The sequence below is a fragment of the Chaetomium strumarium genome, assembly GCF_033439665.1.
Source record: "Chaetomium strumarium strain CBS 333.67 chromosome Unknown B0T15scaffold_5, whole genome shotgun sequence".
Classification (NCBI taxonomy): Eukaryota; Fungi; Ascomycota; class Sordariomycetes; order Sordariales; family Chaetomiaceae; genus Chaetomium; species Chaetomium strumarium.
The window spans coordinates 1-26,455 of record NW_026944433.1 but is presented as its reverse complement, the minus strand read 5'-3'; the positions used below and the strand labels follow the sequence as shown (position 1 = coordinate 26,455).

At 55.6% G+C, this 26,455-nt stretch overlaps 11 protein-coding genes across 11 annotated transcripts; 7 read left to right on the top strand and 4 right to left on the bottom strand.

The window, feature by feature from the left end:
- Window positions 1–530: 530 nt before the first annotated feature.
- On the top strand, window positions 531–1,619 carry B0T15DRAFT_494378 (nucleoside-diphosphate-sugar epimerase family protein; the record flags this gene model as incomplete). The annotated part of the gene is made up of 3 exons (XM_062867012.1): window positions 531–957; window positions 1,033–1,226; window positions 1,362–1,619. The coding sequence occupies 3 exons, from the start codon at window positions 531–533 to the stop codon at window positions 1,617–1,619; spliced, it is 879 nt and encodes a 292-aa protein (XP_062719655.1).
- A 275-nt stretch (window positions 1,620–1,894) lies between these two features.
- B0T15DRAFT_503229 (RmlC-like cupin domain-containing protein) lies at window positions 1,895–2,820 on the bottom strand (the record flags this gene model as incomplete). The annotated part of the gene is made up of 3 exons (XM_062867464.1): window positions 2,597–2,820; window positions 2,376–2,509; window positions 1,895–2,266 (listed from the first exon to the last, which is right to left on the bottom strand). Exons 1-3 carry the CDS (start codon window positions 2,682–2,684, stop codon window positions 1,895–1,897), a joined length of 594 nt encoding a protein of 197 aa, XP_062719654.1. The 5' UTR covers window positions 2,685–2,820.
- Window positions 2,821–2,875: 55 nt separating this feature from the next.
- B0T15DRAFT_435873 (chaperonin 10-like protein) lies at window positions 2,876–4,459 on the top strand. The gene is made up of 2 exons (XM_062865822.1): window positions 2,876–3,689; window positions 3,763–4,459. Exons 1-2 carry the CDS (start codon window positions 3,295–3,297, stop codon window positions 4,403–4,405), a joined length of 1,038 nt encoding a protein of 345 aa, XP_062719653.1. The 5' UTR covers window positions 2,876–3,294; the 3' UTR covers window positions 4,406–4,459.
- A 151-nt stretch (window positions 4,460–4,610) lies between these two features.
- B0T15DRAFT_557251 (EthD domain-containing protein) lies at window positions 4,611–5,214 on the bottom strand (the record flags this gene model as incomplete). Its single annotated transcript, XM_062870440.1, has 2 exons — window positions 4,939–5,214; window positions 4,611–4,865 (listed from the first exon to the last, which is right to left on the bottom strand). Exons 1-2 carry the CDS (start codon window positions 5,098–5,100, stop codon window positions 4,611–4,613), a joined length of 417 nt encoding a protein of 138 aa, XP_062719652.1. The 5' UTR covers window positions 5,101–5,214.
- A 444-nt stretch (window positions 5,215–5,658) lies between these two features.
- B0T15DRAFT_567936 (polyketide synthase) lies at window positions 5,659–12,860 on the top strand (the record flags this gene model as incomplete). The annotated part of the gene is made up of 8 exons (XM_062870741.1): window positions 5,659–5,984; window positions 6,046–6,292; window positions 6,423–6,893; window positions 6,924–7,432; window positions 7,492–7,685; window positions 7,753–10,058; window positions 10,140–10,901; window positions 10,976–12,860. The coding sequence occupies 8 exons, from the start codon at window positions 5,659–5,661 to the stop codon at window positions 12,644–12,646; spliced, it is 6,486 nt and encodes a 2,161-aa protein (XP_062719651.1). The 3' UTR covers window positions 12,647–12,860.
- Window positions 12,861–13,140: 280 nt separating this feature from the next.
- Window positions 13,141–14,634, top strand: B0T15DRAFT_417530 (uncharacterized protein). Its single transcript, XM_062865491.1, has 2 exons — window positions 13,141–13,439; window positions 13,501–14,634. Exons 1-2 carry the CDS (start codon window positions 13,316–13,318, stop codon window positions 14,520–14,522), a joined length of 1,146 nt encoding a protein of 381 aa, XP_062719650.1. The 5' UTR covers window positions 13,141–13,315; the 3' UTR covers window positions 14,523–14,634.
- Window positions 14,635–14,917: 283 nt separating this feature from the next.
- Window positions 14,918–15,637, bottom strand: B0T15DRAFT_575433 (uncharacterized protein; the record flags this gene model as incomplete). Its single annotated transcript, XM_062870993.1, has 3 exons — window positions 15,448–15,637; window positions 15,287–15,360; window positions 14,918–15,073 (listed from the first exon to the last, which is right to left on the bottom strand). Exons 1-3 carry the CDS (start codon window positions 15,551–15,553, stop codon window positions 14,918–14,920), a joined length of 336 nt encoding a protein of 111 aa, XP_062719649.1. The 5' UTR covers window positions 15,554–15,637.
- Window positions 15,638–16,138: 501 nt separating this feature from the next.
- B0T15DRAFT_223222 (uncharacterized protein) lies at window positions 16,139–17,824 on the top strand. The gene is made up of 2 exons (XM_062862838.1): window positions 16,139–16,387; window positions 16,437–17,824. The coding sequence occupies exons 1-2, from the start codon at window positions 16,262–16,264 to the stop codon at window positions 17,643–17,645; spliced, it is 1,335 nt and encodes a 444-aa protein (XP_062719648.1). The 5' UTR covers window positions 16,139–16,261; the 3' UTR covers window positions 17,646–17,824.
- On the bottom strand, window positions 17,755–19,235 carry B0T15DRAFT_223226 (RTA1 protein). Its single transcript, XM_062862839.1, has 5 exons — window positions 18,920–19,235; window positions 18,597–18,845; window positions 18,516–18,537; window positions 18,071–18,448; window positions 17,755–17,922 (listed from the first exon to the last, which is right to left on the bottom strand). The coding sequence occupies exons 1-5, from the start codon at window positions 19,107–19,109 to the stop codon at window positions 17,865–17,867; spliced, it is 897 nt and encodes a 298-aa protein (XP_062719647.1). The 5' UTR covers window positions 19,110–19,235; the 3' UTR covers window positions 17,755–17,864.
- On the top strand, window positions 19,236–19,613 carry B0T15DRAFT_223217 (uncharacterized protein). Its single transcript, XM_062862837.1, has one exon. It carries the CDS (start codon window positions 19,362–19,364, stop codon window positions 19,572–19,574), a length of 213 nt encoding a protein of 70 aa, XP_062719646.1. The 5' UTR covers window positions 19,236–19,361; the 3' UTR covers window positions 19,575–19,613.
- A 179-nt stretch (window positions 19,614–19,792) lies between these two features.
- On the top strand, window positions 19,793–23,808 carry B0T15DRAFT_567933 (sterol glucosyltransferase; the record flags this gene model as incomplete). Its single annotated transcript, XM_062870740.1, has 9 exons — window positions 19,793–19,949; window positions 20,001–20,462; window positions 20,539–21,259; window positions 21,323–21,480; window positions 21,546–21,909; window positions 21,961–22,314; window positions 22,372–22,551; window positions 22,591–23,138; window positions 23,744–23,808. Exons 2-9 carry the CDS (start codon window positions 20,243–20,245, stop codon window positions 23,806–23,808), a joined length of 2,610 nt encoding a protein of 869 aa, XP_062719645.1. The 5' UTR covers window positions 19,793–19,949; window positions 20,001–20,242.
- Between the last annotated feature and the right edge of the window lie 2,647 nt (window positions 23,809–26,455).

Sequence of the window (26,455 nt, the reverse complement as noted above, 5' to 3'; positions counted from 1 at the left end):
ACAAGGGCTATGATGTCAATACATTCCATCCCTCGGGTTCCGGGCACGCGGTACTCGGTGGTGCACACAGGCCAGTTGGCGGAGTTTAAAGCAAACTCCGGAACAACAAAGAAACAGAAAAGCTGCAGTTTGGTAAGTTTGGTTGGCGCCTTTGGAAAGTCGGGCTTTTGCCAGTTGGGTTGTCTGGGTACTACTAGGTAAGGATAAAACAGGCAAGCACCCGGCCGACCGGAGTGACGAATGTGCGTGTCAAGCGTCAGCACAGTTATACTACCTACACAGTAGAGCTCTCGGATCACGCACCTTCCGCAGCCAACAAGAACAAGGCCCAACAATCATCAATCGCGACTTCCGCGGTCTGCCCACCAACCCGTGGGTTACCGTGTTCCACAGTCCACACTGTCTCTTAAGTCTTCACAAAGCCCAGCACGCTGCTGACAAGTGACAACGAGCAACATCGTCTACCTTTCCTTAGGAAATTCGGTCGCAACTCGCAGAAAGCCAACGTCACAAAACAATCTACGGAAAAGATGGCTGTCCTGCTCACGGGCGGCGCGGGGGCCAAAACAGCGCGACGGATCGCCAGCCTCTGCTCCGATGCCGGCATTCCGTATCTTTTTGCCTCGCGCCGCGGGGGATCTGACGCTGATGCGGACGCCGACGGCCCCGCCGTCCGCTTTGACTGGACGGACCAAACGACATATGCTGCGCCCTTCGCCCATGCCTTCCCCGGCGGCGAGGCCATCCGCGCCGTCTACATGGTCATGCCGCGCGTGCCGGAGCCGGACAAGCCCATCAACGCCTTCATCGACTATGCGGCCGACCGCGGGGTCAAGAGGTTTGTACTGATGGCCGGCACCACGGCCAAGATGGGCGCACCCGGCCCGGGCAAGGTGTGGGAGCATATGGTCCAGAAAGGGGTGGAATGGGCTGTGTGCCGCCCGACCTGGTTCATGGGTAAGTGCGAGTGGTGATTCATTCCTACCGTTGCAAACGAGTACCAGTCAGTACGGCTAAACGCCAAGGTCACAGAGAACCTATCTGACGGCTTCCACCTGAAAACCATCCGCGAGGAGTCCAAAATATACAGCAGTGTCGGGGATGCCAAGGTGCCCTTTGTCAGCGCCCTCGACATCGGCGGCGTCGCCTTTGCTGCCCTGACGCAGCGCGAGCCGCCCAACACCGACTACCGGATTGTCGGCCCTGAGTCAATCACGCATGATGAGGTATGCTTCGCCCCAGCCCAGCCCAGTTCTTTTACTTGTTTCTCGTCTTCACCATTTTCAATCCTCTACCGCCAAGGAAAGAAATCCTTTTTTTTTCTTGTTTTACTGACAGTTGCTGGGAAACAAACGAAATAGGCGGCTGCCACGCTCAGCAAGGTTCTGGCTCGTCCCATTGCGCATGTCAGTCTCTCACCCGAAGACAGACTGAAGCACATGACCGAGCAGCTCAAGCTCCCCACCCACTACGCTGGCTTCGTGGTCTCGTTGGAGAAGCTTGCCGCCGAAGGCAAAGAGGATTATACGGACGACACGGTAGAGAGGATGACGGGCAGGAAGCCCCTGAGCTTCAAGTCGTTTGCCGAAGAGAACAAGCAGCTATGGCTGCCCGCGTAGACCGGGAGAGCTGTTCAGACATCGCCATGTGTCATTTCGTATCCCTGAGTCTGATCTGCTAGATATTAATCCCAAGCCGGAGACACCTGGCTATTTCCACTTCTAGGTTCTCAAGGAGTAGCAATACCTCCAACTCAGTACGTAGGATTGGATAGCGGCGGTGAGGAAAGGCGACTCGTACAAGACATCTTCATCTGTACCCCCCGGAAAGGTCGTGCTTTCTTTCTATTTCTACTCTATTGATGGAGTTACCAGTACTAGTAGCACCCAGTATACTACATCACCGCCCGATGCGCCTGTTCACCAGCCTCCTTCCCCCCGTTCTGGAACCCCTTCATCAGCCTCTCGCCATTCATGCCCCTCTCCTGAAGACGTTCGACGTCGGCGGCTGGGAGCGGAATCGTAGCGAAGCGCTTGAGCGCGTCGGCGTTGACCTCGGGAGTCAGCACCTTGCCTTCGCCAATGAGATTCTCCAGATGCTCGAAGTAGCGCACGAAGAAGCCGGGCGTCGCCGTGTTGATGAACACGGCTTCCTCGTCAAACGGGTTGCTGAACTTGTGCGGCAGGCGCACGGGCACCGTCACCATCTCGCCGGCCGCCACGTCTACATCGGGACGGCCGGGCACGTGGAAGCGGACCTTGCCCTTCTGTGGGTGGGTGGGGGTCGCACGTCAGCATTGGCGGGCGTGCTGGTAAGGTAATTGATTGGTCCTTAACTCAGCCAGGAGAGAAAGAATCATATGACTTGTAACTCACTGTCACGTAGAATCCCTCGTCGTGCATCTCATGGAAGTGAAAGATGGGCCCGGCCTTGTGGGGCGGAATGAGACTCTCAATGACGGCCAGTCGGTACTGTGTGTTGGAGCCATCCTCGATGGGCCGCCAAAAGTCTGGAACCGGATGTGACACATTCCCAGTCAGTCATCTGTACTATACATTGGAAGAGAGTTTTCATGACCGGGAAGAGAACAGCTTACACTCGCCGAGCCTGCGCCATGGGACATTGTCGGGCTTGAAGTGGTGAACGTCGAGGGTCGACGCGTAGGCCTCATGTTGAGCATCCATGGTTGCCGTGTGTCTGGTTCGACGAAGCGGGATGAAACCGTGTGTTAATTCCGGGAATAAACTCAACGATGATTCGCTCGGTCGGAGCTATTACAACTCTGACGATGCGCTGATATGTCACGGCTCCCATTTTTATACGTCCCTAACTGAGGGTATGATTACGTGTCTCGAATCCTAGCTAGCACTAGTAGCTAAGGTCCGGTCTATCGTTCGTCCCCGGGACCCGATGTGTGAGACATCTCACATGATGTGTTGCGCGGTATGGAACATTCAGGGCTGAGGTCTATTCAGAGTCTCAGAGCATTGCATAAACGACACAGCTCGGGCTTCGGCGTCCGACATTAAAAAAACCGGTGGACCGCGGCTCGGGGTCTTCGGGTTCGGCTCGGCACCGAACCTTTCTTCGTCCCAGGGACTGATGAGAGTTGGCAAAGGGACAGGGAATGCAGTAGTCATTGTATCGACAGTGCGGTGCTATCCTCCATCGTGCAAGCGCAATCGACCCCAATCTTAAGTCCTTACCACCGTCCGTGTGCTTACCAATTCATTTTCACGCCGGGCATAGCTGACCTCGGCCTGTCCTTTGTTACAGTCCCAGATTCAGGCCCCCATGGTTTCCCAAAACGAGGGCGACAGCCAAATCAGACAATATGTGGCGACCCAGAAAGGCGGCCCCTTCGCCGTGACACACGCGCCGTATCCTACCCCGGGTCCGAACGAGCTGTGCATCCGTAATGTCGCGGTCGGATTGAACCCGCTGGACTGGAAGAACCTCTACCACGGCGAGATGGTGAAGGCCTGGCCCGAGATCTTCGGTATCGACACAGCAGGCATTGTGGTAGCGGTGGGCGAGAATGTGACTGCCTTCAAGCCCGGCGATGCCGTCATGAGCCTTTCCGGGCACGGCGGCCGAGCCGGTGCGTTTCAGGACGTCACTACCGTGCCGGCGAACTTTGCCACCAGGAAGCCGGTCGACTGGACTTTTGAAGAGGCCTGCTCTGTTCCGTAAGTGTGGAAAGCAAGCGAGGGCAAACAAAGGCTGTCTCAGGGGAAACAAAACGCTAATCATCAGCACCAGTATCTGTTACCTCACGGCGGCGGCAGCCGTTGCCAAGGGCTTGGGCGTTTCTCTGTTCCAGGACCAAGCCGCCTCAAACGCCCTGCCCCTTAACAGTATCCTCGTTCTGGGCGGCAGCTCTGGAGTTGGCGCATCGGCGGTGCAGTTACTGCGAGCTGCGCTCCCGCATGCCGCAATCCTAACGACCAACTCGCGCAAGCACAATGTCCACGTCTTGAGCCTCGGGGCCACGGCATGCATCGATCGCAATGAACCAGACATTGTTGCGGCCATCAGAGCCGCTTCGCCCACGGGGCAGGGAGTGGACGCTATCCTCGATGCCGTAGCTGGCGTGCCAGACAACGGACAGCTATTCGAGACACTAAGATCTGATGGCCCCAGATTGTACAGCCAGGTCTTTACAGGCACTCACCAGCTGGCCATTCCCGAGAGGGTGTCAGCACAAACGGTTTTCGGTCGCATGGTGTTTCAGATGCCGGGTGGATTCTGGGCAATGGAGAAGCTTTCAGAGATGGTGTCCCGCGGACAGTTCAAGCTCCCGTTACGGGTTGTGGTCGTTGGTAAAGGCCTTGAAGCCATTGGCAGTGGACTCGAGATTCTGAGGGCCGGCGTCAGTGGAACGAAATTAGTTGTGTCCTTGTAGCTCAAATATTCTTTTACGGCATTGCTGCATGCTGAAACCATACATGAAACCATACACCAGCGTATAACCCTCCCTCACTACTACTGCCTAGGGCGGGGACACCGGAATGTGCATATGTCATTATTTTCAACTGCGGACAGACATATAACAACATGACGACATGGCGACATCATCGTATTTCAGTATTTGATCTACTACGTACTCATCACGAAACCACACGACCATCGACGACATGAAGTTCATACCAGCCCGTGACAAACTTTGTCTTCTTGCCCTCGGCGAAGTTGTGATGGTCTGGGTTCACCACCTGCAGGAAATGGGGGTCCTGCCGCACCCTAAGGTAGTCGTCGAGGTCCCTGAAGACGATTTGGACCACCATGTCACAGTCCGCCTCCTTCTCGGCGGGGGCGCCAGGGTGGATTGCCTGAAGCATCCTGCGAGTTTCCGACGTGTTGTGTTGCTGTTGGGAGAGTGAAGTTAACCACCTGAGCTCCGAATGAATGTTGAACGAACCACACAAAGGCCGAACTCACCATCGTGTAAGACACAATGTTATTCTGGGCCAGGAGGGCCTTCAGGTGCCCAGCATGTACTTTGCTCACATAGTCATGGTATTCCTCCTCGCCCATGCCCTCCTTCTTGTAGCCGAAGATGGTGATGGCGTAGAGCTTCTGTGTGTGGCCGGCGTTGCTCATGATGACTGGAAACAATGGAGGGTTGCAAAGAAATTCGGAGGCAACCGTAAGCACGGACACAATGGCAAAGGTGTATGTACACACCACACCGGCGAAACACGGCGGGCTTTAATCAAGCCGAGAAGTAGTATTAAATCAAGAAAAAGACAGCGCAAGTTCTCATTGAGCACCAGCCCCCTATCTCGGACGGGAGACCATCTGCTTACAGTTCCATCCTGCTCCGATGCGGAACTCTCGGTTTTCGGCGTCTTACGCCCGCAGCGCTTCGGACCTCGAGTGGATTGCCAAAAACGCATATGCGTCTGCTCTTCGCTCGGCGCCCGGGCTACGGCACCCGAAGTGAGAGGCAGTTGAGGTGGCGGCGAGAATACTAAGAATATGAGCGAATTTGCTGACAGTGAGTGTGTTGATGTGATTTCTCGCCATCTTACAAAACAATATGCGATGTCTGAGCATAAACCCTTAAAGTCTGCCCTTATCTTCAAGCAGACAGACACCTTTAGAATATGGGCCAAGCTGAGTTTGTGTGATACTGTCTTATGTCCCTGAGAACCAATCATGGCGACAAACACATCTTCGACGGCCCCGGACGGCTCCGTCCAGCATTACCAAGTACTCCTCTTCGGCGATTTATCGTCATCCAGGGTCGAGGAGGATCTCTGGCGGCTGTTGCATACCAAAACAAACCCCGTACTGGCCTCCTTCTTCACCCGTCTTGCTTACGGCCTCCGAAAATTCATCGGCGGACTTCCAGCCCGCGAGCAAGACTTGTTCCCTCACTTCACAACCCTTGTCGACCTCGTGTCCCGGCTGGGGGATACCAAAGGCACGCCGGTTCTGAGATTCTTCGCGTTGTGCGTCTATGAACTGGCGCTTTTTATTGCGTAAGCCGTCCTCCATCTTCTACATCACGGCAACTTAACATTACACTAACCGTAGCACCAGAGAGAATGAGAACGGTGCCAGGGCATATCCCTCGCCTGGCGGGACATATGTCATTGGACCTTGCACAGGGGGGTTTGCGGCCGCAGCTGTGAGCTGCTCGCAGACGCTGACCGATCTGGTTCCTTTGGCTATTGAAGCCGCTCTCGCCGCATTCCGGACAGCGCTGTGTTCCTGGTTGGCCGGGCAGGACATATCGCCAACAGTGCAGTCTGAGGAGGCAGATGCTGCCAAGTCATGGTCGGCCATTGTCAGCCCAAAGGAAAGGGCTGACACAGAAAAAGAGATCTTGCCTGTACTGCAGGGCTCAGAAGTAAGGGCACAGGCCAAGGATCCAACTTCCTTTGAGTCCGAGGCTAAAGACAATTCTGGTTACCTAGGCTGTCCGGAGCGACGCGAAGCTATACATCAGCGCCACAACACCAAGCCATGTAGCCACAATCAGTGGCCCGCCGTCCACGCTACAGGACCTGTTGACCCAGGAATCTGGCAGGCTGCGGGTGCGGTACTTGGATATCCAATCGCCCTTCCATGCCTCGGGCATCTTCGACGAGTCCGATGTGGACGACATTGTGGACCACATCTCTGACGACAGCGCCGCTGCCTCGAAGCCTCTCAGACTGCGCCTTCTGTCGCCGTCAACAGGCGAGAGCATGACAGCCTCTGGCTTCAAGGCTGTGATCCGGGACGTGGTGCGCGAAACCCTTCAAAGGCCGGTTCGCTGGGAGCGGGTGGCAACCCGATTCCGCTCCCTCTTGGCCGAGGCGGAGGCATCCGAGTGCACTATTGTCCCGTTTGCGAGCAATGCTGCGCCCATGCTCAGCATGGCCTTGAGCATCCACGGAATCACCGTGCGTGTCGACACCCCACAAACATCGCAGCCCGGCGGACATCCGCCTGGCGTGTCGGGAGCGTTTGAGCATTCCAAGATCGCCATCATTGGGTATTCGGGCCGGTTTCCGGATGCCGACTCGAACGAAGCTTTCTGGGAGCTCCTTCGCGCCGGCCGAGACGTGCACCGCGAGATTCCCCCGGATCGCTTTGACTGGAAGGCGCACTACGACCCCACCGGCAAGCAAAAGAACACTAGCCGCGTCAAGTATGGGTGCTTCATCGAGGAACCCGGCATGTTCGACGCCCGCTTCTTCAACATGTCGCCGCGGGAAGCCGAGAACACCGACCCGGCGCAACGCTTAGCCATCACCACTACCTACGAGGCAATGGAGATGGCCGGCCTAGTCCGGAACCGCACGCCAAGCACACAGCAAGACCGGGTGGGCGTGTTCTTCGGCACCACGAGTGATGATTGGCGCGAGGTGAACAGTGGTCAGGACGTCGACACATACTTCATCCCGGGCGGCAACCGTGCCTTTGTGCCCGGCCGCATTAGGTACAATACGTCTTCCGGCTCACGTACATGAATTGGCACCTGTTGACCCTACAATGTAGCTACTTCTTCCGCTTCTCGGGCCCCAGCCTCAGCATTGACACGGCCTGCTCGTCGAGCTTCGCCGCTATTCAGAGCGCCTGCAACTATCTCTGGAGAGGCGACGTCGACACTGCCATCGCAGGGGGCACCAACGTTCTGACGAACCCTGACAACTTTGCCGGCTTGGACCGCGGCCACTTTCTGTCTACCACGGGTGAGTCCTGTCCGCGATCTCGACAGTAGTGGTTCATGTATGGCCTGCTAACACTTTTTCATCATAGGTAACTGCAATGCCTTTGACGACGGAGCTAGCGGGTATTGCCGTGCCGATGCGGTGGCCACCGTCATACTGAAGCGTCTCGAGGACGCTGAAGCAGACAACGACCCCATCTTTGGTGTCATCGTCGGGACGGCCACCAACCACTGCGGACAGACCGACAGCATCACTCGCCCACACGAGGGCGATCAGGCCAGCGTGTTCAAGCGGATCATGCGGTATGCCGACGTCGACCCACTCGATATCAGCTACGTCGAGATGCACGGAACGGGGACGCAGGCGGGCGACGCAACCGAGATGAACTCGGTCCTGTCCGTGTTTGTGCCCCACAGGAAGCGGACCGATAGCAGCCCGCAGCGCCCGCTGTACCTCGGGTCCGCCAAGGCCAACATCGGGCACGCTGAATCCGCGTCGGGCGTGTCGTCCCTGATCAAGGTGCTCATGATGATGAAGCACAGCGAGATCCCACCGCACTGCGGTATTAAGACGCGCATCAACCACAACTATCCGCAGGATCTATCCGAACGCGGGGTGCGTATCGCTTTCAACCCTACCCCCTGGCGACGGGAGGACAGCGTGTCGGGCAAGCGAGCCGTATTCTTGAACAACTTCAGTGCCGCGGGCGGGAATACCGCTGTTCTCTTGGAGGACGCACCCGCCCAAGACACCGTTGACGCAACCGTGGCACCCGACCCACGGCCGGTGCACTTGGTTGCGGTGACGGCCAAGACAGCACAATCTCTAGCCGAGAATCTTAACGGGCTTCTGTCTTGGTTGGAGGCTAACCCACAGACCTCGCTCCCGGCGCTGTCTTACACGACCACGGCACGACGGATGCACCACAACTATCGCACCATGGTTTCGGGCACAGACACAGCATCCATCATGGCTGGCATCACGACCCGTTTGCTGTCCCTGAACCAGGTCGCCGCTAAGCCGATTCCCGCGGCTAGCAAGACCCCCAACGTGGTCTTCACCTTTACTGGCCAAGGGACCCTCTACAGCGGCATGGGCAAGTCTCTCTACACAACCAACCCGTCCTTCCGTGCCGACATGCTACGCTTCAACCGCCTGGCCACAGACCAAGGATTCCCCGCCTTCATTGGTCTCATCGACGGCAGCCACGCCATAAACAACGCGAAGGAAGTGAGCGTCGTTGCCTCACACCTCGCTCTCACTTGCGTGCAGATGGCCCTTGCGAGGTTTTGGCAGAGTCTGGGAGTCACGGCTTCGGCCGTGGTGGGCCACAGCCTGGGGGAGTATGCCGCGCTCTACGTCGCCGGGGTGATCTCGGCCGCCGACGCCGTGTATCTCGTTGGCCGGCGGGCCGCGCTGCTCGAAGAGCACTGCACGCCTGGAACCCATGCAATGCTGGCCGTCAAGACCACCGCCGATGTCATCGGGGAGCTGATTCAAGAGGGCGGCTCGCAATGTGAGGTCGCCTGCGCGAACCAGCCGGCGGGTCATGTCATCAGCGGCCGACTGGATAATATCTGCGAAGTGGAGAAGCTAGCCACAGCGAAGGGCCTCAGGTCTGTCCGACTCGACCTCCCCTTTGCCTTCCACTCAGCACAGGTGGAACCCATTCTCGCACCGTTCGAGACTGCGGCTTCGCAGGGCGTGGTGTATCGTTCTCCCCAAATCCCGGTCCTGTCCCCTCTGCTTTCCCGACCAGTTCAGGCGGGCGAGCACGGGGTGTTGGACGCATCGTACCTGGCCAAGGCTTTCCGGGCCAAGGTTGACTTTGCTGGAGCGGTGGAGGCTGCTAAGACAAGTACCAGCAGCATTGCTAACGAACGCACCGTGTGGCTCGAGATCGGCGTCCACCCTGCCTGCAGCGACATGGTGAAGGGTACGCTTGGATCCGACTGTACGACCCTGGCGACACTTCGCAGGGACGCCGATGCCTACAAGACGCTTGCTGCTGCGCTCGAGTCCTTATACCTCGCTGGGTTCAACATTGAGTGGAACGAATATCACAGAAACTTCCCGGCTGCCCGGAAGGTCGTGCAGCTCCCTCGCTACTCTTGGGACCTCAAGAAGTATTGGATACCATATCGCAACAACTTCTGTCTGGCGAAAGGCGAGGGATTGGTGCCTGCTACCGAGGCTGCAAACGCTCAACACAAACTCGAGGCAACCACGGCTGCGCCGCAGTATAAATATCTATCGCCGTCGGTGCAGAGGGTGTTGGAAGAACGCCACGGGGCGGATCGATCGTCGCTGCTCGTGGAGTCTGACATCTTTGACGATCGGCTACTACCAGTCTTACAGGGACACGTCGTCAACGGTGCTCACCTTGCTCCTTCAGTGAGTCCTTCCTACTACACTCAACATGTTGAAGAGTCCATTCAAAGTGATCCAATCACTAACATGGAGGTTTGCTTTTAGTCTCTATATGCCGACGTCGCCATCACTATGGCCCACTACATGCTGCAGGGCGCCGGCATGTCGACTGAGACGACGGGGATTGATGTAACCGATGTCAAGGTTGACGCTCCCTTGATTGCTCAGCCCGACGAGTCAACACATCTCTTCCGCGTGTCTGCGACGGCGGACTGGGGCGCCCGCTCCATCTCCATGTCGATCTACAGCGTGGACGGCAATGGCAAGCGAACAAGGTCCCACGCCACACTCGACGCCCGCATCTTCCCGGAACAACGATGGCTGGACGAGTGGCGGCGCAACACACATTTGATCCTGTCCCGCATTGAGGCTTTGAACCAGGGCATCCACAGCGGCGAGAGCCACAAACTGAAGCGCGGCATGGTCTACAAGCTGTTTGGCGCCATCGTGGTGTACAGCAGCGACTACCAGGGCATGAAGGAGGTGGTCCTCGACAGCGAGCGGCTCGAGGCCGTGTCCACGGTCAACTTCCAGGTGGGCGATGGTGGCTTCGTGGTGAATCCGCGATGGATCGACAGCCTTGGCGGAATTGCCGGGTTTATCATGAACGGCAACGATGCCGTCGACAGCGAGAAGCAGGTGTTCATCAACCACGGCTGGGAAAGGCTGCGGATTGCCGAGAGGCTGGACGCGACCAAGACATACTACGCCTACAATCGCATGCAGTTGGTTGAGAAGACGCTCTACGCCGGTGACACGTACATTCTCCATGAAGGGCGGATAGTCGCCATATTCGAGGGCGTGAAGGTAGGTGTTACTTCAAGTTCCTACCACTTGAGGTTTCTCCGTGATGCGAAGTGGCTGACGTTAATGAACAACAGTTCCAGGGTGTCCCGCGTCGGGTTCTCGACCACGCTCTGCCCCCGCGCAAAGCAGTTGCCACGGTCCCGCCGGTCAATGCTCCTTCTCGAGCAACCGGTCTCTCTGAGATGCAGCCGCGCCAACCTCTTGTTGTCGAAAAAGAACCCAGAAAGCCTCGTACTCTAGAACCCTCAAGACCGGAACCCAAAGCCGAACGCCGCACGTCATCAGGGCTCTTCGACCATGTCTTATCCGTCATCTGCCAGGAAGTTGGCCTCTCCCCAACGGAGCTGAAGCCGGCAAGCGAATTCGCGGATTTCGGTCTCGACTCGCTGCTCTCGCTCACCATCACGGCCAGGATCCGCGATGAGCTGCAAAGGGACTTGCCCTCTTCGATATTCATCGAGTGCCCAACCGTCGCCAACCTACAGACTTGGTTGGACGATCAAGCTCCCGATTCGGGAAGCAGTGGAGTGCCGACACCACATTCCCGAACCCGTTCTCGGAGCGTCAGCAGTCGCACTAGCGATGAAACGCACATCACCGCTCCCACGCCTCGGGAAGACGGTTCCGTTAACTCTGGGAAGGTGGACTCGGACAGCCGAGAAGCGACGCTTTTAGTTCTCCGGCAGACCATCACAGACGAAACGGGTGTGCCTCTCCATGAACTAGCCCCCTCCACCTGCCTCGGCGACATCGGCGTGGATTCGCTGCTAGCATTGACCATCACCGCCCAACTCCGAGACCTTCTCGGTGACGCGGTGCCCTCCACCTTGTTCATGGAGAATGAAACACTTCAAGAGGTTGAGCGGGCGCTTACGAGCGTGCTGGGTCTGTCGGAGGAGACCAGCGGAAGCCTGCAAATGGAGTCCATTTTGTCCTCCCCTCCACATGCGACTTCCGTCTTGTTGTCGGGGAATGCACGCACCGCAGCTTCTCTCCTATTTTGGCTTCCCGACGGCTCCGGCTCTGCCACGTCCTATGCCGCCCTGGGCCCCTGCATTACCGACACCGTCGCCGTGTACGGCCTGAACTGCCCCTGGCGGAAGACAGCGGAGGAGATGACACGCCTCGGCGTCGACATGGCCATGCTTGCAGCCAAATATGTCGCCGAAATCCAGCGGCTCCTGGCTCAGCGCAACCAACACATCCCCGTCGCCATCGGCGGCTGGTCAGCGGGAGGGATCATCGCGGTCGAGGCGGCGCGGCAGTTGCGCGGCTCGCGCCAGAGCGTGGACAAGCTGGTTCTGCTCGACTCGCCGAACCCGATCGGGCTGCAGAACCCGCCGCAGCGCATGTACGACTTCTTCGACTCGATCGGCCTCTTCGGCGGCGGTCGCAACAAGATGCCCGACTGGCTGCGCGCACACTTCAGCGCCTTCATCAACATCCTTGACAAGTACGAGCCAACCCCGCTTGCCGACGCGCCGCCCACCCTGATTGTGTATGCGCGCGACGGAGTGTGCAAAGACCCCAACGGTCCGCGGCCCGAGATGCGCCCTGACGACCCCCGCGAGATGCTGTGGCTGCTGAATAACAGGACGGACTTTTCGGCCGACGGCTGGGCCAGCTTGCTTGGACGGGACAGGCTGACAATACGTGTGCTGGACGACGTCAATCATTTCAGTCTTATGGATCCTGGCCCGACCATGAAAAGGCTGGGCCAGGTTGTGGGCGACTTTCTTGGCTGAGCTATTGTGTCGTCCTAGTCACTCGGTGAGAGAAGTGAAACCAAGCTGGAAGGATGCGGAGTCCCCGCTGGATAGTACATGAAGGGACCAGTCTGCTACGACTTGTGGTGACGCCCTGCGATTTTGTCGTCTTCTTTCTTTTCTTGTTCGCTAGATTGCAACGATATGTTTCACATCCTAGTTCTGGATAAAGAATTTGATCCTAAATTCTCAGAAACTGAGTTTGTTTTGGCGCTTGAGAACACACCCCACCGCCGCCAGAGTGGCAGCCAGACAGGACTGGCTTCCCTATCACCCACCCATTCATGGTTTCACGTTTGGTCACTCTTATGGCTTGCGTTGGAAACGATTCTCCGCTTGACAAATGCAGTGTAGATCACTAATACGCATAGATCAGTAATCCGTATAGATTAGTAATACCCAATCAGTGATACTATGCTCTCTGTGCTCCCTGGAGCGTGATACAGTGATACGTAAGCAGCCAAGCGTACTATCTGGCGAAGCATCCGAAGCTCGGATTTGAAAAAGGTGGTGTTACGTTGTACAGGTAGGGGTGGAAGCGAAACTACAAATACCAGCGTGTGTGGCAAAGATGAACTTCAAGCATCGCATTCCTCATCAACAAGTTCTTCCCACGGTACCAGTCGTAGTGGTTAAGGAGTCCTCACCATGTCCACCCTTTTCAAACCACTCAAAGTCGGTGAAGCCCAGCTGGGCCATCGCGTCGCCATGGCGCCGTTGACTCGTTTTCGAAGCGACGACAATTGGCTCCCGCTGCTGCCGATGGTAAAAGGTACTTAGAAGAACCTCAACCGCGCTGTCTCCATTTAACGTCCGGCTAACCAGGGGTCCAGAGTACTATGAGCAGCGAGCTAGCGTCCCTGGAACGCTCATTCTGTCTGAAGGGATGTTTCCCTCGGCTGCTGCCTCGGGCGGTACCACCAACGCCCCCGGAATCTGGTCCACGGAACAGGTTGAGGCCTGGCGCAATATCACCGACGCCGTCCACGCCAAGGGATGCTTCATCTGGTGTCAGCTGTGGCATCCGGGCCGTGCTGGGAGCGAGAGATACAGTGGCCCAGCCGCCACGCAAAGCACGCCCGAGGTCATCACTAGGACGGTATCATCCAGTGCCGTACCCATCGGTCCCAATTCACAAGTACCCGAGGAGATGTCCGAGAACGAGATCTGGGACACGGTCGCCCAATATGCCGCAGCCGCCAGGAACGCGATTGCCGCGGGGTTCGACGGCGTCGAGGTCCATAGCGCCAACGGGTACTTGCCGGACCAGTTTCTGCAAGACACATGCAACAAACGCACGGATGCGTGGGGCGGTTCCGTCGAGAATCGGGCGCGTTTCCCCATTGAGGTCGTCAAGGCGGTAGCTGCCGCGATCGGTGCTAGTCGAACCGGTATCCGCTTAAGCCCTTACAGTGACTTTGGCGGCATGTTGATGGATGATCCGGACCCGACCTTTCGTTATCTCGTGAGTCAGCTGCGTCCGTTGGGCCTGGGATATCTACATCTGATCGAGGCACGCATTAGCGGAAACATCGAGTCAGCGTGTGGAGGCCAGCGGAGCGTCGACTGGCTAGTCAGACTGTGGGAAAATGCCAGTCCCGTGCTGCTTGCTGGCGGCTTCACGCCCGAGAGCGCGAGGAAGGCAGTCGACCAGATATATGCCGGGTACGACGTCGTCATTGCTTTTGGGCGGGCCTTCATCTCGAACCCTGACCTCGTATTCCGCATTAAGAAGGCTATCGAGCTGGTAAAGCACGATCGCAGCGTGTTTTACACGCCCAAGCTGGCCAAAGGGTACATAGATTATCCGTTCAGCCTGCAGTTTGAGTCGCAGCTGGTCAGCCATGCTATATAACGGGGTCGACGGGCAATAGAGCGGGCGGCAACGCGTATGTATTGTACAAAGGATAAGCGAGCCTGGGAGTGTGGCGGCTACAACGATTAGACAAGACTAGCTAATGAAAATGATACCTCAGCTGCGTTCAACATGATGTAAAGAATATGCTATCGCAAGTCTCGTTGATGGCACTACCCAGGCACGTCTTTATATCGAGAGCAGACACCGAGAACTATCCTTGTCCATCTACATTAAGCTTAGGTCAATCAGGAAGGTATTGCGCAAAGTGATTCTCCGCGTATAGATAGACACTATACCGTATCAAAGCGACCCTTAATAACCCCCGTTAATAGGATCTCCCTAACTAGAATGTGACGGCAAATATCAGGACGGGTAATGGCCACCCCTAGAGACTATGGATCCCACATATAATGCTCGTGCATGGTTCGGTCGCCAATGTTGGAAGAAATGACGGCGACCTCGTGGCCGTCCTTGGTGGAGGTGTTGGATCGCTGCATCTCTTGCTCATTGCCGATATAATGCTTAGCGGATGCCTGCACGCCTATTTCCTATATACGGCCGCAGTCAAACCGGCCGGGAAGACGGTAGCCAAATCGGCAATCCTTACTAGGCTAAGCATTAGCATCAAAACTCATCTTGATAGAACCATAAACAAATGACACTCACCGGACACTGGGCCGTCAGCCAGACATAACCCCTGGAATCCGATCTCCGGGATTGGGCGGATGTTTCCATTGCAGGATAGCCGATAGGCCATGTACGTAGCCTGTCGTCAAGGCGACTTTCTGCGTCAGGTTGAGACGAGTTACAGCCTCCTGGGCCTTCCGGTATGCCCCTACCTAGCCATATCCGTTACTCTCGGCCGATTTATCTGTCAACATCCGAGCCTTTAAGCGGTAGAACTCTATAGGTGACTACTCACGGGTGGGAAACACTAGCAGCGTCTTAAAATGTTCGGCTCCATCGGCGAGGGCGGCGGTGGCCAGGAGTATCGCCAACGTAGCGAGATGTTTGGTGACGTTGACCATGTCGTTCCAGAGGGCTTGGCACACCAATAAAAGGATATGGCATCCCCATATTTAGTAATGAGTTGCGTCGATATGCTACTGTCTTGCTGCTTTAGTAGCCGGAAAACAGGATGATCGGTCGCCTGATGTCGTATCGGATATAGACATTCGGACATATTCTCGGCGGGCTCTGCTGTTCCAGGACCATAATGTCCTTAGAGCTCCAGCCTATTAGTGGCTATAAGAGTAAACGGATGGAGTCGCTAGGATGGCATGTTCTGGCATTATAGGTACTATGTAAACAGGCCCGATAGAGTTATAAACTCAAGAGACTGGAGGTGCTTAGTAGAAACCAGGGGTGCCCGAGTCAGAAGACGCTTCCCTCGATACGGATACTTGTATATATGCCCTGGCACCCTTAAACGAGCAGCAAGGCTAGGCGAGCTAGTTTCGCGAGAATCTATGCAGGTGCCGTAACCCCTGACTCGTGCCTAAAGTTATTGCCCCACGTAGAACTAATAAGCTCTACTCTGTCCGCCCGGCAAGTTCCGCTAGCCTGTAAAAAGTGTGGACAGGCGCTGTCTCGTTTAAGTTTCCAGATGTTCCCGAACTCATTTTGCCATTTTGTTCGTTTCTCGTTTGTGTCACCCTAAACGCATCTCGTTCTTCGAAAGGCCGCTTCGCATTGATTCGCCGAACGCTTTCTGCAAAACGCCTGGACAATCCAAAATGAATGGATCCACAGCTTCCCAGTCGCCTGAAGCAATCTCTCGCGGCCTACATGGGCCCCAGCGACGCCGTCCCCATCGGAAGACAAAGACCGGCTGCACCGAGTGCCGCCGACGGCGCGTCAAGGTGACTTTGAGAATATCGATACTCCCAGCGCTATGCTGATGTTGCCAAGTGCGATGAGCAAAAGCCGAGTTGCCGGGCCTGCGTGCGCCGTGCGGTCCCATGCAAATATACAACAGAATACCGAATTATCAAGGATGTCGCGACGGATGTGTCCCTAGAACTGCCGCTGGCGCCTGATACTCTGGCATCGCCGCTACCAAATGGGCCATCTCCACCCCTTTCGTCCTTGGCACCGCATGGATCGCCTGTCCGTCCTCCCCAGGAGATCTCGGCCCTTTCAGATGGGCCATGTTGCCCCACAGCATGCGCCTTCATCATCGACGACCTGGTTCTTCTTCACCAGTGGACATGGTCCACTAGCCTCAGCATCTGCCGCGAGCCCAGCTGCGCTGACATCTGGCAACGCCTGTTTCCAGAGGTAGGATTGCGACATCCTTTCGTGTTCCACGCCATCCTGAGCGTGGCTGCCCTTCATCTCGTGCACAGCCATGGGACGGGAGATGGCCCATATGTCGCCAGGGCTGCCGAGCATCACAACGAGGGGCTCCGAGGCTTCCGCCAGTCGCTGGCCAGCATCACCGAGGCGAACAGCGAGGCCCTGTTTGTCTGGTCTCTGTTAAACATGATTTACGTGTTCGGTGTGTCTAGGCGACGCGGCGTGGACACCGACTGCAGCCTTGCCCGCCATTCGCACAAGGACTTGGTTCTCGGCATCGAATGGATTCCCATGATCCGCGGCATCGAAGCGGTGCTGCACCCGACCTTCAACTACCTGCTGTTTGGTCGCATGAAGCGCATCTTGAGCTTAGGGAACTGGGACGATCTGGAGCCAGGCCCGGCCGCCGCGTACCAGGGCCCCGATGGCTATCTTTGCTGCACGCGAGAGACGTGGAAGAACAGCAACGATGCAGAGACATACGACCAAGCCCTTCGGATCCTCCGTAAATGTCGAATGTTTATCCAGCAGTTTGAAACGATGGATGCAGCCACTTTGGCCGAATGGGGCTACAACCGCGCATGGTCTGGGCCCCTGATGTTCATTCACTTTGCGCCCCAGTCCTATTTTACCTTGCTACACCAGAGACAGCCTCCCGCACTGGTCTTGTTTGCTTACTTCGGTGCCCTACTGCACGGCATCCGAGATCACTGGTTTATGGAAGGCTTAGGAAAGGAGATTGTAGAAGTTGTTGCCCACCTGCTTGGGTCTTATTGGAGGCCATGGATCTCCTGGCCAATCGAGTATGTTGGGCTTGACTGATTTGAACGAAGGTTCATAGTCAAGAAAGAACAAGAGAGAGAGAAAAGCAATGGGATAACCCAAAATACTGATAGACAAGGTAAACTTTCTGATCCCAGCCAATCTCCAAAAAACGCCGTGCCCCTTCTAGAAGATCCCAACCGACATACTTCCATACATGCCAGGCTCTGCCTAAAATCCGCCCCCCAGCCTGTTACAAAGGATAGGTAACTTCGCTCATCAAGAATCGGAATCCAGGCGCGTATCGTAGCGGTTGTCAGGGAGGATTCCCATCTTCCTGTCCAACAAGGTTAGCCATTTTATGCTGAGCGGGCCGGGATCGGAGGCAATTCAGGAGTAAGAGCGCTGTCGCTTGCGTTAAAAGAAGACTTCAGCGGCTTCCGAGACGGTTGAAAAGGGATAAAAAGAGAGCGAGTTTGACATACCACTCCCGATCTTCCCGGACAAGGAGCTCTGCCACTTCGGATGGATGAATGTAGTTGAAGAGCACCATAACCAGGAACATAAGCACCGCATCGAAGACGTAGAGGTACGCCTCGTGGCTGAGAAGGTATCCGTCGAAGCCTTGCAGATACTCAATGGCGCGGAATACTGAGCGGACCATAATGAGCATACTTCCCACGCATAGGGCAAACATCTGGCGCCGCCAGATCGACGAGTGCGTCTGTGACTGGGAGGTTGGCGCCCGCCGGATGGAGAGGATAAAGGCCACGGCGACGACCATGAAGACGCCGAAGAAGACGAGCTGCACAAACAGGCCCACGATGATGACAGTTGCTCCGTTGTTAAGGGCTTCAAGAGTCCTGCCAACACTGTCAGCTGCAACATTCCCGAGCTTATTAAGGCATATCCGTCGGTGCTTTTCCATACCCAGTGGCCTGATATCCGCCGCCTGTCAAGACACATGATTAGCGCGGTTCTTGCCGATGGATTTATACAATATGTACTCACCCCCTGCTTGCAAAAAGAATGACAGCACATCCCCAGTGACAAATATCTTGGTCAACCACTTCTTCTTGATCAATGCCCGGGACTCGCCATGCAAGAGCAGTATGATCCGGCCGAGCTGCATGTAGATGGTGGCAGCGAACAGCGCCGGTGCGACAAGAAGCAGAATCGCCTGGATGATGTATGGACCCAGCGTCCAGTTGGGGCTTTCGGCGCCCGACTTCGCACGAGCGGCGTACCCGACGAACTCGACTGCAATGAGTTAATTGGTTAGCATGTCTTTGGGTCGTGATCGGTGTCCTCAGGATGGAAGGTGGGTTCCCTACAGATACCGCCAATAGCCAACGGCAGCATGAACCAACATCGGGCCCGAAACAGCTGCCAGAAATGCAGGGCCGTGGTGCCGAGAAACAGTAGAAGCACGACGACGGCGCCCGCGATGCTAGGGTCATAGTGGTAAAGCTTGAAAGGGTTTACCGGCGGGGCGGCAGCATCTTCTCTGATAGGGAGGTACATTGGTGCGGTAACGAGGCGACGGGCCTGGCGGACGTGGCGCGAAGGGGTTGATGGGATGAGTCGACAGGAGCGGGATCACTGTGCAGTTCAAGGCCAACGAGCGAGTGTAAAAAGGAAGATCAAGAAACAAATACCGAGAATCTTGGATGACGGGCAACCCGCATTACGCGTATCTATTGCGGATGACTTGCTGTCTAGCGCAAGTATACCAGGTAGTCGCCATGCTTCTTGGGGGTGGATTAATTGACCAGAATGTTTAAAGCATGCTGCCACTCTACCCGACTATTTCTCATTATATTCAGGGGCAGTGCGGTCCATCCCGTCGTCGGTTCTGCGAACCCGAGGCTATGCAGTATGCATTTCTTGGCCATGGTCAAGCCAACGGATCCGTGTCCGGCGAACATGGCATATTGCATGCGAAACCAAAACAGCGGGCCAGAAAGCCGAATGAATGAATCAGGCTGATATGCGGAGATGGATGGAGCCAGAATTTGAGGCTTAGTGTGAGGGCAAGGTTCGTTTAGAGTTCGTTCAGCTTCGCACCACAAACGAGATTTTATGGTATGAATCGTGAGCGAGGTGTGGATCGCATATGAACGAAGGCCCCACTAAGGTACCTTAGATGCCTGTCGGCACTTCACGGATTACGGATCGGTACTCCGGCCATTGCGTACACTTCAGCCGTTCTTCTTAACACATGGAATCTGCTCGACACTAGATGATCGCCCGGGGAGACAAGTTACAGGTTAAGGGACCCAACGAGATGTGACCGAGCACGAGGAATTGACGAAATGTAATTATCTCTCAGAACTTTTCAGCAGTGGAGCTGTATAGCCGCATGTATGAAACATGTCCAGGGCACTCCATGATTGTCACTCTGACTTGTGGCAGGTTCGTGTAGGTATGTCCCTACCGAAAACTCCCTAGGACCTAGAAGTCAGTCGTTTGCTGGACTAGTCTTCATATCTTTATCTCTCGCATCCTTTCTCTTCTTGCAATCACTTTCGTCCCTACACTACCTTAGATTACCATCTGCTTTCGACGCAGTGCATCGAATCGCGTCTAACTCGTCCCATCTGCCCTTTTGACCGACAAGAGTACGTCTTCTCTTCCTCGAATGATTTACTGCCGCCATGGCAGACAAGCGGCGCACCATACGATACGAGCTGCCCGGTGAGAGCGTCCAGTACGAGTTGCCAGCTGAACCCGTCGAGGTTCCTGTAGCGGGCATGCCCTCCTGGGCCGCCGATGACAGTTCTGAGACGCGCTCCGAAAAGGGAGGAGATGGCGTCGACCTATGTCAACAGGACAGTTATGTCTACGAGCTCATGGGAAGTAGCGTGACAGTTGGCGGTAGGTCTTGCAGCGAGCGCTCGTAGTGACCCCTTGAAGTGAATCAGCTTACCAAACAAACACATGTGTTGAGCAGGCGATGGGCGGGTCGAAATTGATTGCGAGTCCAAACTTGCAAGAGCCCTCAGCCTCATGTACAGGCAGAAAACAGGGCTTGAAATGGAACAGACCGTCGAGGAACCCGAGCCGGAATATGAGCCTGCACCTCCACCATACGAGGAAGCCACTGGACATCGACCGGAGCATCCAAGGCTCAACGTCGTGATTCAAGTCGTTGGCAGCCGAGGGGATGTCCAACCTTTCGTTGCCCTTGGAAACGAGATTCAGAGGCTGGGTTTCCGAGTCCGTCTCGCTACTCACGATGTGTTCGAGAACTTTGTCCGGGATTCTGGTCTCGAGTTCTATTCGGTCGGCGGCGATCCCGCCGCACTGATGGCGTACATGGTTAAGAACCCCGGCCTCATCCCAAGCTTCCAGAGTCTGCATGCAGGTGAGATCCAGCAAAAACGTGACATGGTGGAGGAGATGCTCGAAGGGTTTTGGGCTTCTTGTTTCCGCCCAGACACCATCACCGGAGCACCGTTCGTGGCCGACGCCATTATCGCCAACCCGCCTGCCTTTGCACATGTACACTGCGCCGAGGCCCTCGGAATCCCGGTACACATCATGTTCACCATGCCCTGGACAAGCACAAGCGCATTTCCGCACCCACTGGCGAATCTCAACAACAGCAGGGGCAATCAGCCGATGGCCAACTACGCGTCTTATGCAATAGTCGAGCATCTGACATGGCAGGGGTAGGCTTGAGCTCCTTGACGACGTTGGACGAACGTGGACTAATAATCATGTCCACTATATAGCTTAGGCCCTATCATCAACAAATGGCGGCGGTCACTCGGTCTGGAGAACGTGGCCATGTTTGACGGCCCGTTGCTGACAGAGAGGCTTCTCATCCCTCACACATACTGCTGGTCCCCTGCCCTCGTTCCCAAGCCCGCGGATTGGGGCGCTCATATTGGTAAGAGCTTAACCGAACACTGAGGATCTGGTTGCGGCCGTAACAGCTAACACCTGTACTCACAGATGTCTGTGGGTTCTTCTTCCGCAACCCACCCTCGTACTCGCCTCCTGAAGATCTCACGTGTTTTCTTTCTGCTGGCCCGAAGCCTGTCTATATTGGATTCGGAAGCATCGTGCTTGACGACCCCCAAGGCGCCATTCAAATCATTCTGGATGCTATCAAAGTAGCAGGCGTTCGGGCCATCATCTCCAAGGGATGGAGCCACTTGGCGGGGCCGGTGAGCGAACACGTATACTGGATCGGAGACTGCCCTCACGAGTGGCTCTTCACTCATGTCGCAGCCGTTGTCCACCATGGTGGCGCGGGCACCACAGCCTGCGGCCTGGGAAACGGAGTACCTACCATGATCGTACCCTTTTTTGGGGAGTAAGTCCTCACGTTGATGTAGAAGCCCTAGGCCCCTCTGACTTGATACAGCCAACCCTTCTGGGGAGAGATGGTCGCCAACTCCGGTGCGGGTCCGAAGCCGGTTCCCTTCAGGCAACTCACCGCGCAGAAGCTGGCCGATGGCATCGCATACTGTCTGACTTCCCAAGCAAAGTCGGCAGCCCAGTATATCGGCCAGCAGATGAAGTCGGAGCAGGGCGTCCGAACCGCTGCGCAGTCATGGCTCCGTCAGTTGCCTATTGCACAGCGTTTGCGATGTGACTTGCTGCCGAGCCAGCCTGCAGCATGGGTTTACAGTAAGGGAAAGAAGCCCGTCAAGATATCCAAAATGGCAGTAGAAGAGCTCTTGTCTCGCAAAGCCGTCAACCCGAAACGTCTAGAGCTGTAAGATCACATTAGAACCTCTAAATATTCAACCATCGCTGACATTCAAGCTTCCAGCTACCGCACGAAACCACTGTCCATTCAAGTGACCCGGTGGGACCCGATATCCGGCGGCGCCTCCGCCGTCATGGCGACGGCAGTCGACATGACCGACTCCATCACCGGCATGGTGACCAAGCCGGTGGACGAGTATCGACACGAACAACGGCGCCGCGAGCGACAGCGAAAGAAGGATCAGTCCACACAAAATAGTCGCCATGAGCCCCCCCCGAGAAGCCGTAGCTCCAGCCTCACCAGCCCCTCCCAGACCTCCGTGTCCGGTTCCGCTGACGACCTCGGAAAGCCAAAACAACGGTCCATAGCCGGCACGGCCGCGTTGGCGTCGGTCAAGAGCATTGGCATGATCGGGCCGATCGCCGCTAAGGGGATGCTTGTCGACTTCCCGTTGGCCATCACAGAGGGCCTGAAGGCCGTGCCGCAGCACTTGGGAACCAAGACCCGGCACCATGGCCCAGTCACCGACGCGAAGAGCGGCGCAGCGGTCGCTGGCCAGACGTTTGCGTGGGGATTTGTCGACGGCCTGAGCGATCTGGTCATGGAGCCTATCCGCGGCGCCAGCAACGGGGGCGGCGCGGTGGGCGCCGTCAAGGGCGTCGGCAAGGGAGCGGTCAGTCTTGTCGCGAAAAGCGGCGCTGGTATGTTTGGCCTGTTTGCTTATCCCACCGCCGGGATTGCAAAAAGCATTCGGACGGCAGTCCATGGCAGGACGAGGGAGCTAGTAGCTAGGGCGAAGCATGCCGAGGGACAGTGGATATTAGAGAGGAGTAGCTTGCCGACGGAGGTTACCTGGGAGGATTTAGTTGCTAGATTCCAGGGGCTACAGAAGGGCAAGTAATTAATAGTTATAAGAGAAGAAGCCATTATAACCATCCTCTCTTGCTCGGTTCTAATTCTAAATAATTGCTAGCTATAGTATCTAGAGTGCTATCGTACATGATAAGCGAGTGACCCAGACAAGCGAATGACCCACTCTCCACTACCCTACACACATTATCCTCAATTACAAAACAACAGAACTATCAACCAACTACAATTACATCAGAAACGGCTGAATCAGATGCTTCTGCAACCTCCTGACAAGTGCGGCATTATGACCAGGCTTGCCGCATACACCACAGCACCGAACCTTCGTACGAGCCCCCCCTGCACCACCACCATCCGGCTGCATTTCTTATGCCACCTCCCCAACCACAGCCTTTTGGTCTAGTAGATCCTTTGCATCTTCTACTGCAAGTGATCCTCCAAGCTATATACGCGTTCTTTTGGCTCTTCGGTGCTTGCTTAGTGCCTCGTTGGCCTTGCGGAGCGAAGCATTCTCTGCCTGCAGGAGAGCCACCTGGTGCATTACAGCCATTGTACTCTTTGTCAGCTGGTCCACAGCAGCCAACATCGAAGTCGGGGAGCTATTTTGGTGGGTGGCAATGCGAGTCTTGATGAGCGTTGACTGTGAGTTGGCTTCTCGGGGGTTGTGTGGTGTCTGGAAGATCTAAGATTGTACAGTGCCCGGCCGTGAGGTTGGGGGTGTTGGTGTACGAAGCTTGATATCTAGCTTTGAAAGTACCCTCTCTGGATCGTACGGTATAAGGCCAGCCCCTGCAAAACCGCCCTATATATTCCTCTTGGTGATAGAGGCAAAGAAGGCCGCGCGAAAGGTATAAAGGAACTCGAGCTTGCTTATGTGGTTGATATACGCGCGTATTAAGTCCTTGATCTGGCGACCGTACGCCTGCTTCAACGGCCTAAAGCAGCTAACATCAAGTGGCTGGAGGATATAGGAGGAATATGGAGGTATATAGAGCGTGATAATGTTGTTCTGCTGGCAGTAGAGCTCGAACTCGGTTGAGTCGTGGCTTTTATAGCCATCGAGGATCAATAACTGGTATTTGCCCTTTGTCCGAGGCGCTGTATGGTAGTCGAAGTGCTTGATCCAATCAAGGCCTACTATATTGGTAGTCCAGCCATTCTCGGTGGTTGTAATGCGCCAGTCAGCAGGGAGGTTGCATTCTATATACCAGTTGGTAAGGTGGTACTACGCTGCTAAGATGTCACGAATTAAGCCAACAGGACAGGTGCAGGTGGGACAACCCGACGAGTGGCGCAGGGCGCACCGGAACCAATCATTTAGGACCAATAAGAAGGAGCTCTAAGGTGCTCTAGAGAGCAGACGAGAGCTTCAGGAGCTAAGCCAATCAACGCGAGGAAATGACAGCTCTCGATGGAGTCAACAGAGCACCGAGCTCTAGGGAGCTCTATAGAGCATATAAGAGCACCCAAAGATAGCCAGTATATAGTCACTCGTTCTAGAGGACTCTAGGAGTTCTCCAGTAAGCAATACAAGCAATAGCCTCTACCTATTGTGCAGACATTGCGGCTAGCATTATTATAAACCTTTTGGCTTCACCGAGACCTACAGTCCGACCAGCAGTACCTTCGACCGGCGAACCCTTTCAGAGGCAGGACTGCCTGTGGTTTCGTCATACATTGCTTACTCCCTTTGACTCTATTACGGTTTAGATCGAAGGTAATATCGACTATTATAGCGCCTTAGACATCTAGCACCCTAGGATCCCAGGGCCAGACTGCGACCATGCAACAGATATAGCAGGTTATCGAAACCCTTAATATATATATATATTCTCCTACTCCGCTATGCCTAGCTATTTACAAGGCGCGCCGGACCCTCTACTGCTATGTACAAAGGAAAAACCGTACCATTCAGGCCGGGTAAAAACCTTCGTCGGAAGTAATAGGAAAGACATGGTTTCAGTGATACACGCTGCTGCAAGTAAGGAAAAAGGCCTTGGGAAGGCCTTGGGCCAACGGCTAGTAGTGTGCTAGCCCGGCTAAGCCGTGGCCACGGGTGTGGCTAGCCGGGCTCTCTAGCTTCCAGTTCCTCATCGAGGTTCCGAGCGAGCCTATATTCCCCTAGCCGGCCCGAGTCCATTAGCCAACCCAGTACCTTCTTCAGAAGTCTTCGGTTCCGGTAGCCTAGGCCCTGTAGAACAAGGCTAAGGTCCCGGTGGGTGCGTATTAGTTGCCTAGGACAAGTTCTTGGTATAGGTGGTATAGAGCACCAAATCACAAGATGCTCTACTGTCTCTCTGGCTTCCCCGCATTCGCAATAGGGGGTAGGCTGGTTACAGGCCTTTTGTTTGAAAAGGAAGTCCCGTAGGCCTATAGCCCCTGTACGAGCCTGTACTAGTAGGGAGCTCTTAGCCTTTGTAAGGCCTTGGTGTTTCTATAGGCTCTGGTTCGTGAAGAGGACTGTTGGTAGGCCTTCGTCGGCTAGCCTAGTTGGCTGTCCTTGGACTTGGGTATTCCACCTAGCTTCCCAGGCTCTTAATAGTGCCCAGTCTTCCTGGGTCTTAGCCAATGGTGGGCCCAAGGCCTTAGCTTGGGTATTCCATTCGGCCACTGTAGCCGAGGCCTTTTCAGCATCTGTTGGCTTTTCTAGGCTCCAGGGCCGGCGCCGTAGCGACCGGAACCTTCGTTGGAGCCTATTGCAGGCCCCTTGGATGATTTCCTTTGGTCGGCGCCTCGGGGCCTCTGGGCCTAGCCCGGCCTGTAGGGTAGGCTTGTTGAGTTGGTCTTCGAAGTCGGCCAGCCTCTTGTTAAGATAAAGGTCTAGGGGAGGGATCCAAGTTTCCGTCTCGAGATTCCGTATAGAGGTAGCCTTATAGGCTCCGGCTACGATGCGTAGGCTTCGGTTCTGGGCCTTTGCTAGGTCTCTAGCTAGGCCTTGTGGTGAGCCGTTGAGTGTTGTAGGCTTGTGGAAGCTGGATGCCCCATAGGCTATTGCACTGCGAATGCACTTAGTGTAGACCTCTCTGGCCCTGATTAGCCCCGGGCCCCAGGTCTTGGCTGCTATCCTTGATAGAGCAAAGTCTTGGGTTCTTAGCTTGGTAGCTATGCTAGCTCCGTGGGCCTTCCAAGAAAGCCTCCAGTCAAGCCAGACCCCTAGGAACCGGGCTGAAGCCGTTGGTTTAACTATAGTATAGTCATAAGGGTGGCCGGGTTTGGCTAGTTGTAGTGGTTCGGACCACTGTTTTCGGCCTTTGTTGAAGTGGATCAGCTCTGACTT

Excerpts from the sequence above, each read along its gene's own strand:
- B0T15DRAFT_435873 (XM_062865822.1), top strand. The coding sequence starts at position 3,295 with ATGGTTTCCCAAAACGAGGGCGACAGCCAAATCAGACAATATGTGGCG. Across the intron at positions 3,690-3,762 it reads GAAGAGGCCTGCTCTGTTCC|TATCTGTTACCTCACGGCGG; the intron begins GTAAGTGTGGAA and ends CATCAGCACCAG.
- B0T15DRAFT_417530 (XM_062865491.1), top strand. The coding sequence starts at position 13,316 with ATGTCCACCCTTTTCAAACCACTCAAAGTCGGTGAAGCCCAGCTGGGC. Across the intron at positions 13,440-13,500 it reads GCTGCTGCCGATGGTAAAAG|AGTACTATGAGCAGCGAGCT; the intron begins GTACTTAGAAGA and ends CCAGGGGTCCAG.
- B0T15DRAFT_223222 (XM_062862838.1), top strand. The coding sequence starts at position 16,262 with ATGAATGGATCCACAGCTTCCCAGTCGCCTGAAGCAATCTCTCGCGGC. Across the intron at positions 16,388-16,436 it reads GCCGCCGACGGCGCGTCAAG|TGCGATGAGCAAAAGCCGAG; the intron begins GTGACTTTGAGA and ends GATGTTGCCAAG.
- B0T15DRAFT_223226 (XM_062862839.1), bottom strand. The coding sequence starts at position 19,109 with ATGTACCTCCCTATCAGAGAAGATGCTGCCGCCCCGCCGGTAAACCCT. Across the intron at positions 18,538-18,596 it reads ATTCTTTTTGCAAGCAGGGG|GCGGCGGATATCAGGCCACT; the intron begins GTGAGTACATAT and ends GTGTCTTGACAG. Across the intron at positions 17,923-18,070 it reads GTCCGGGAAGATCGGGAGTG|GAAGATGGGAATCCTCCCTG; the intron begins GTATGTCAAACT and ends CTTGTTGGACAG.
- B0T15DRAFT_223217 (XM_062862837.1), top strand. The coding sequence starts at position 19,362 with ATGTTTAAAGCATGCTGCCACTCTACCCGACTATTTCTCATTATATTC.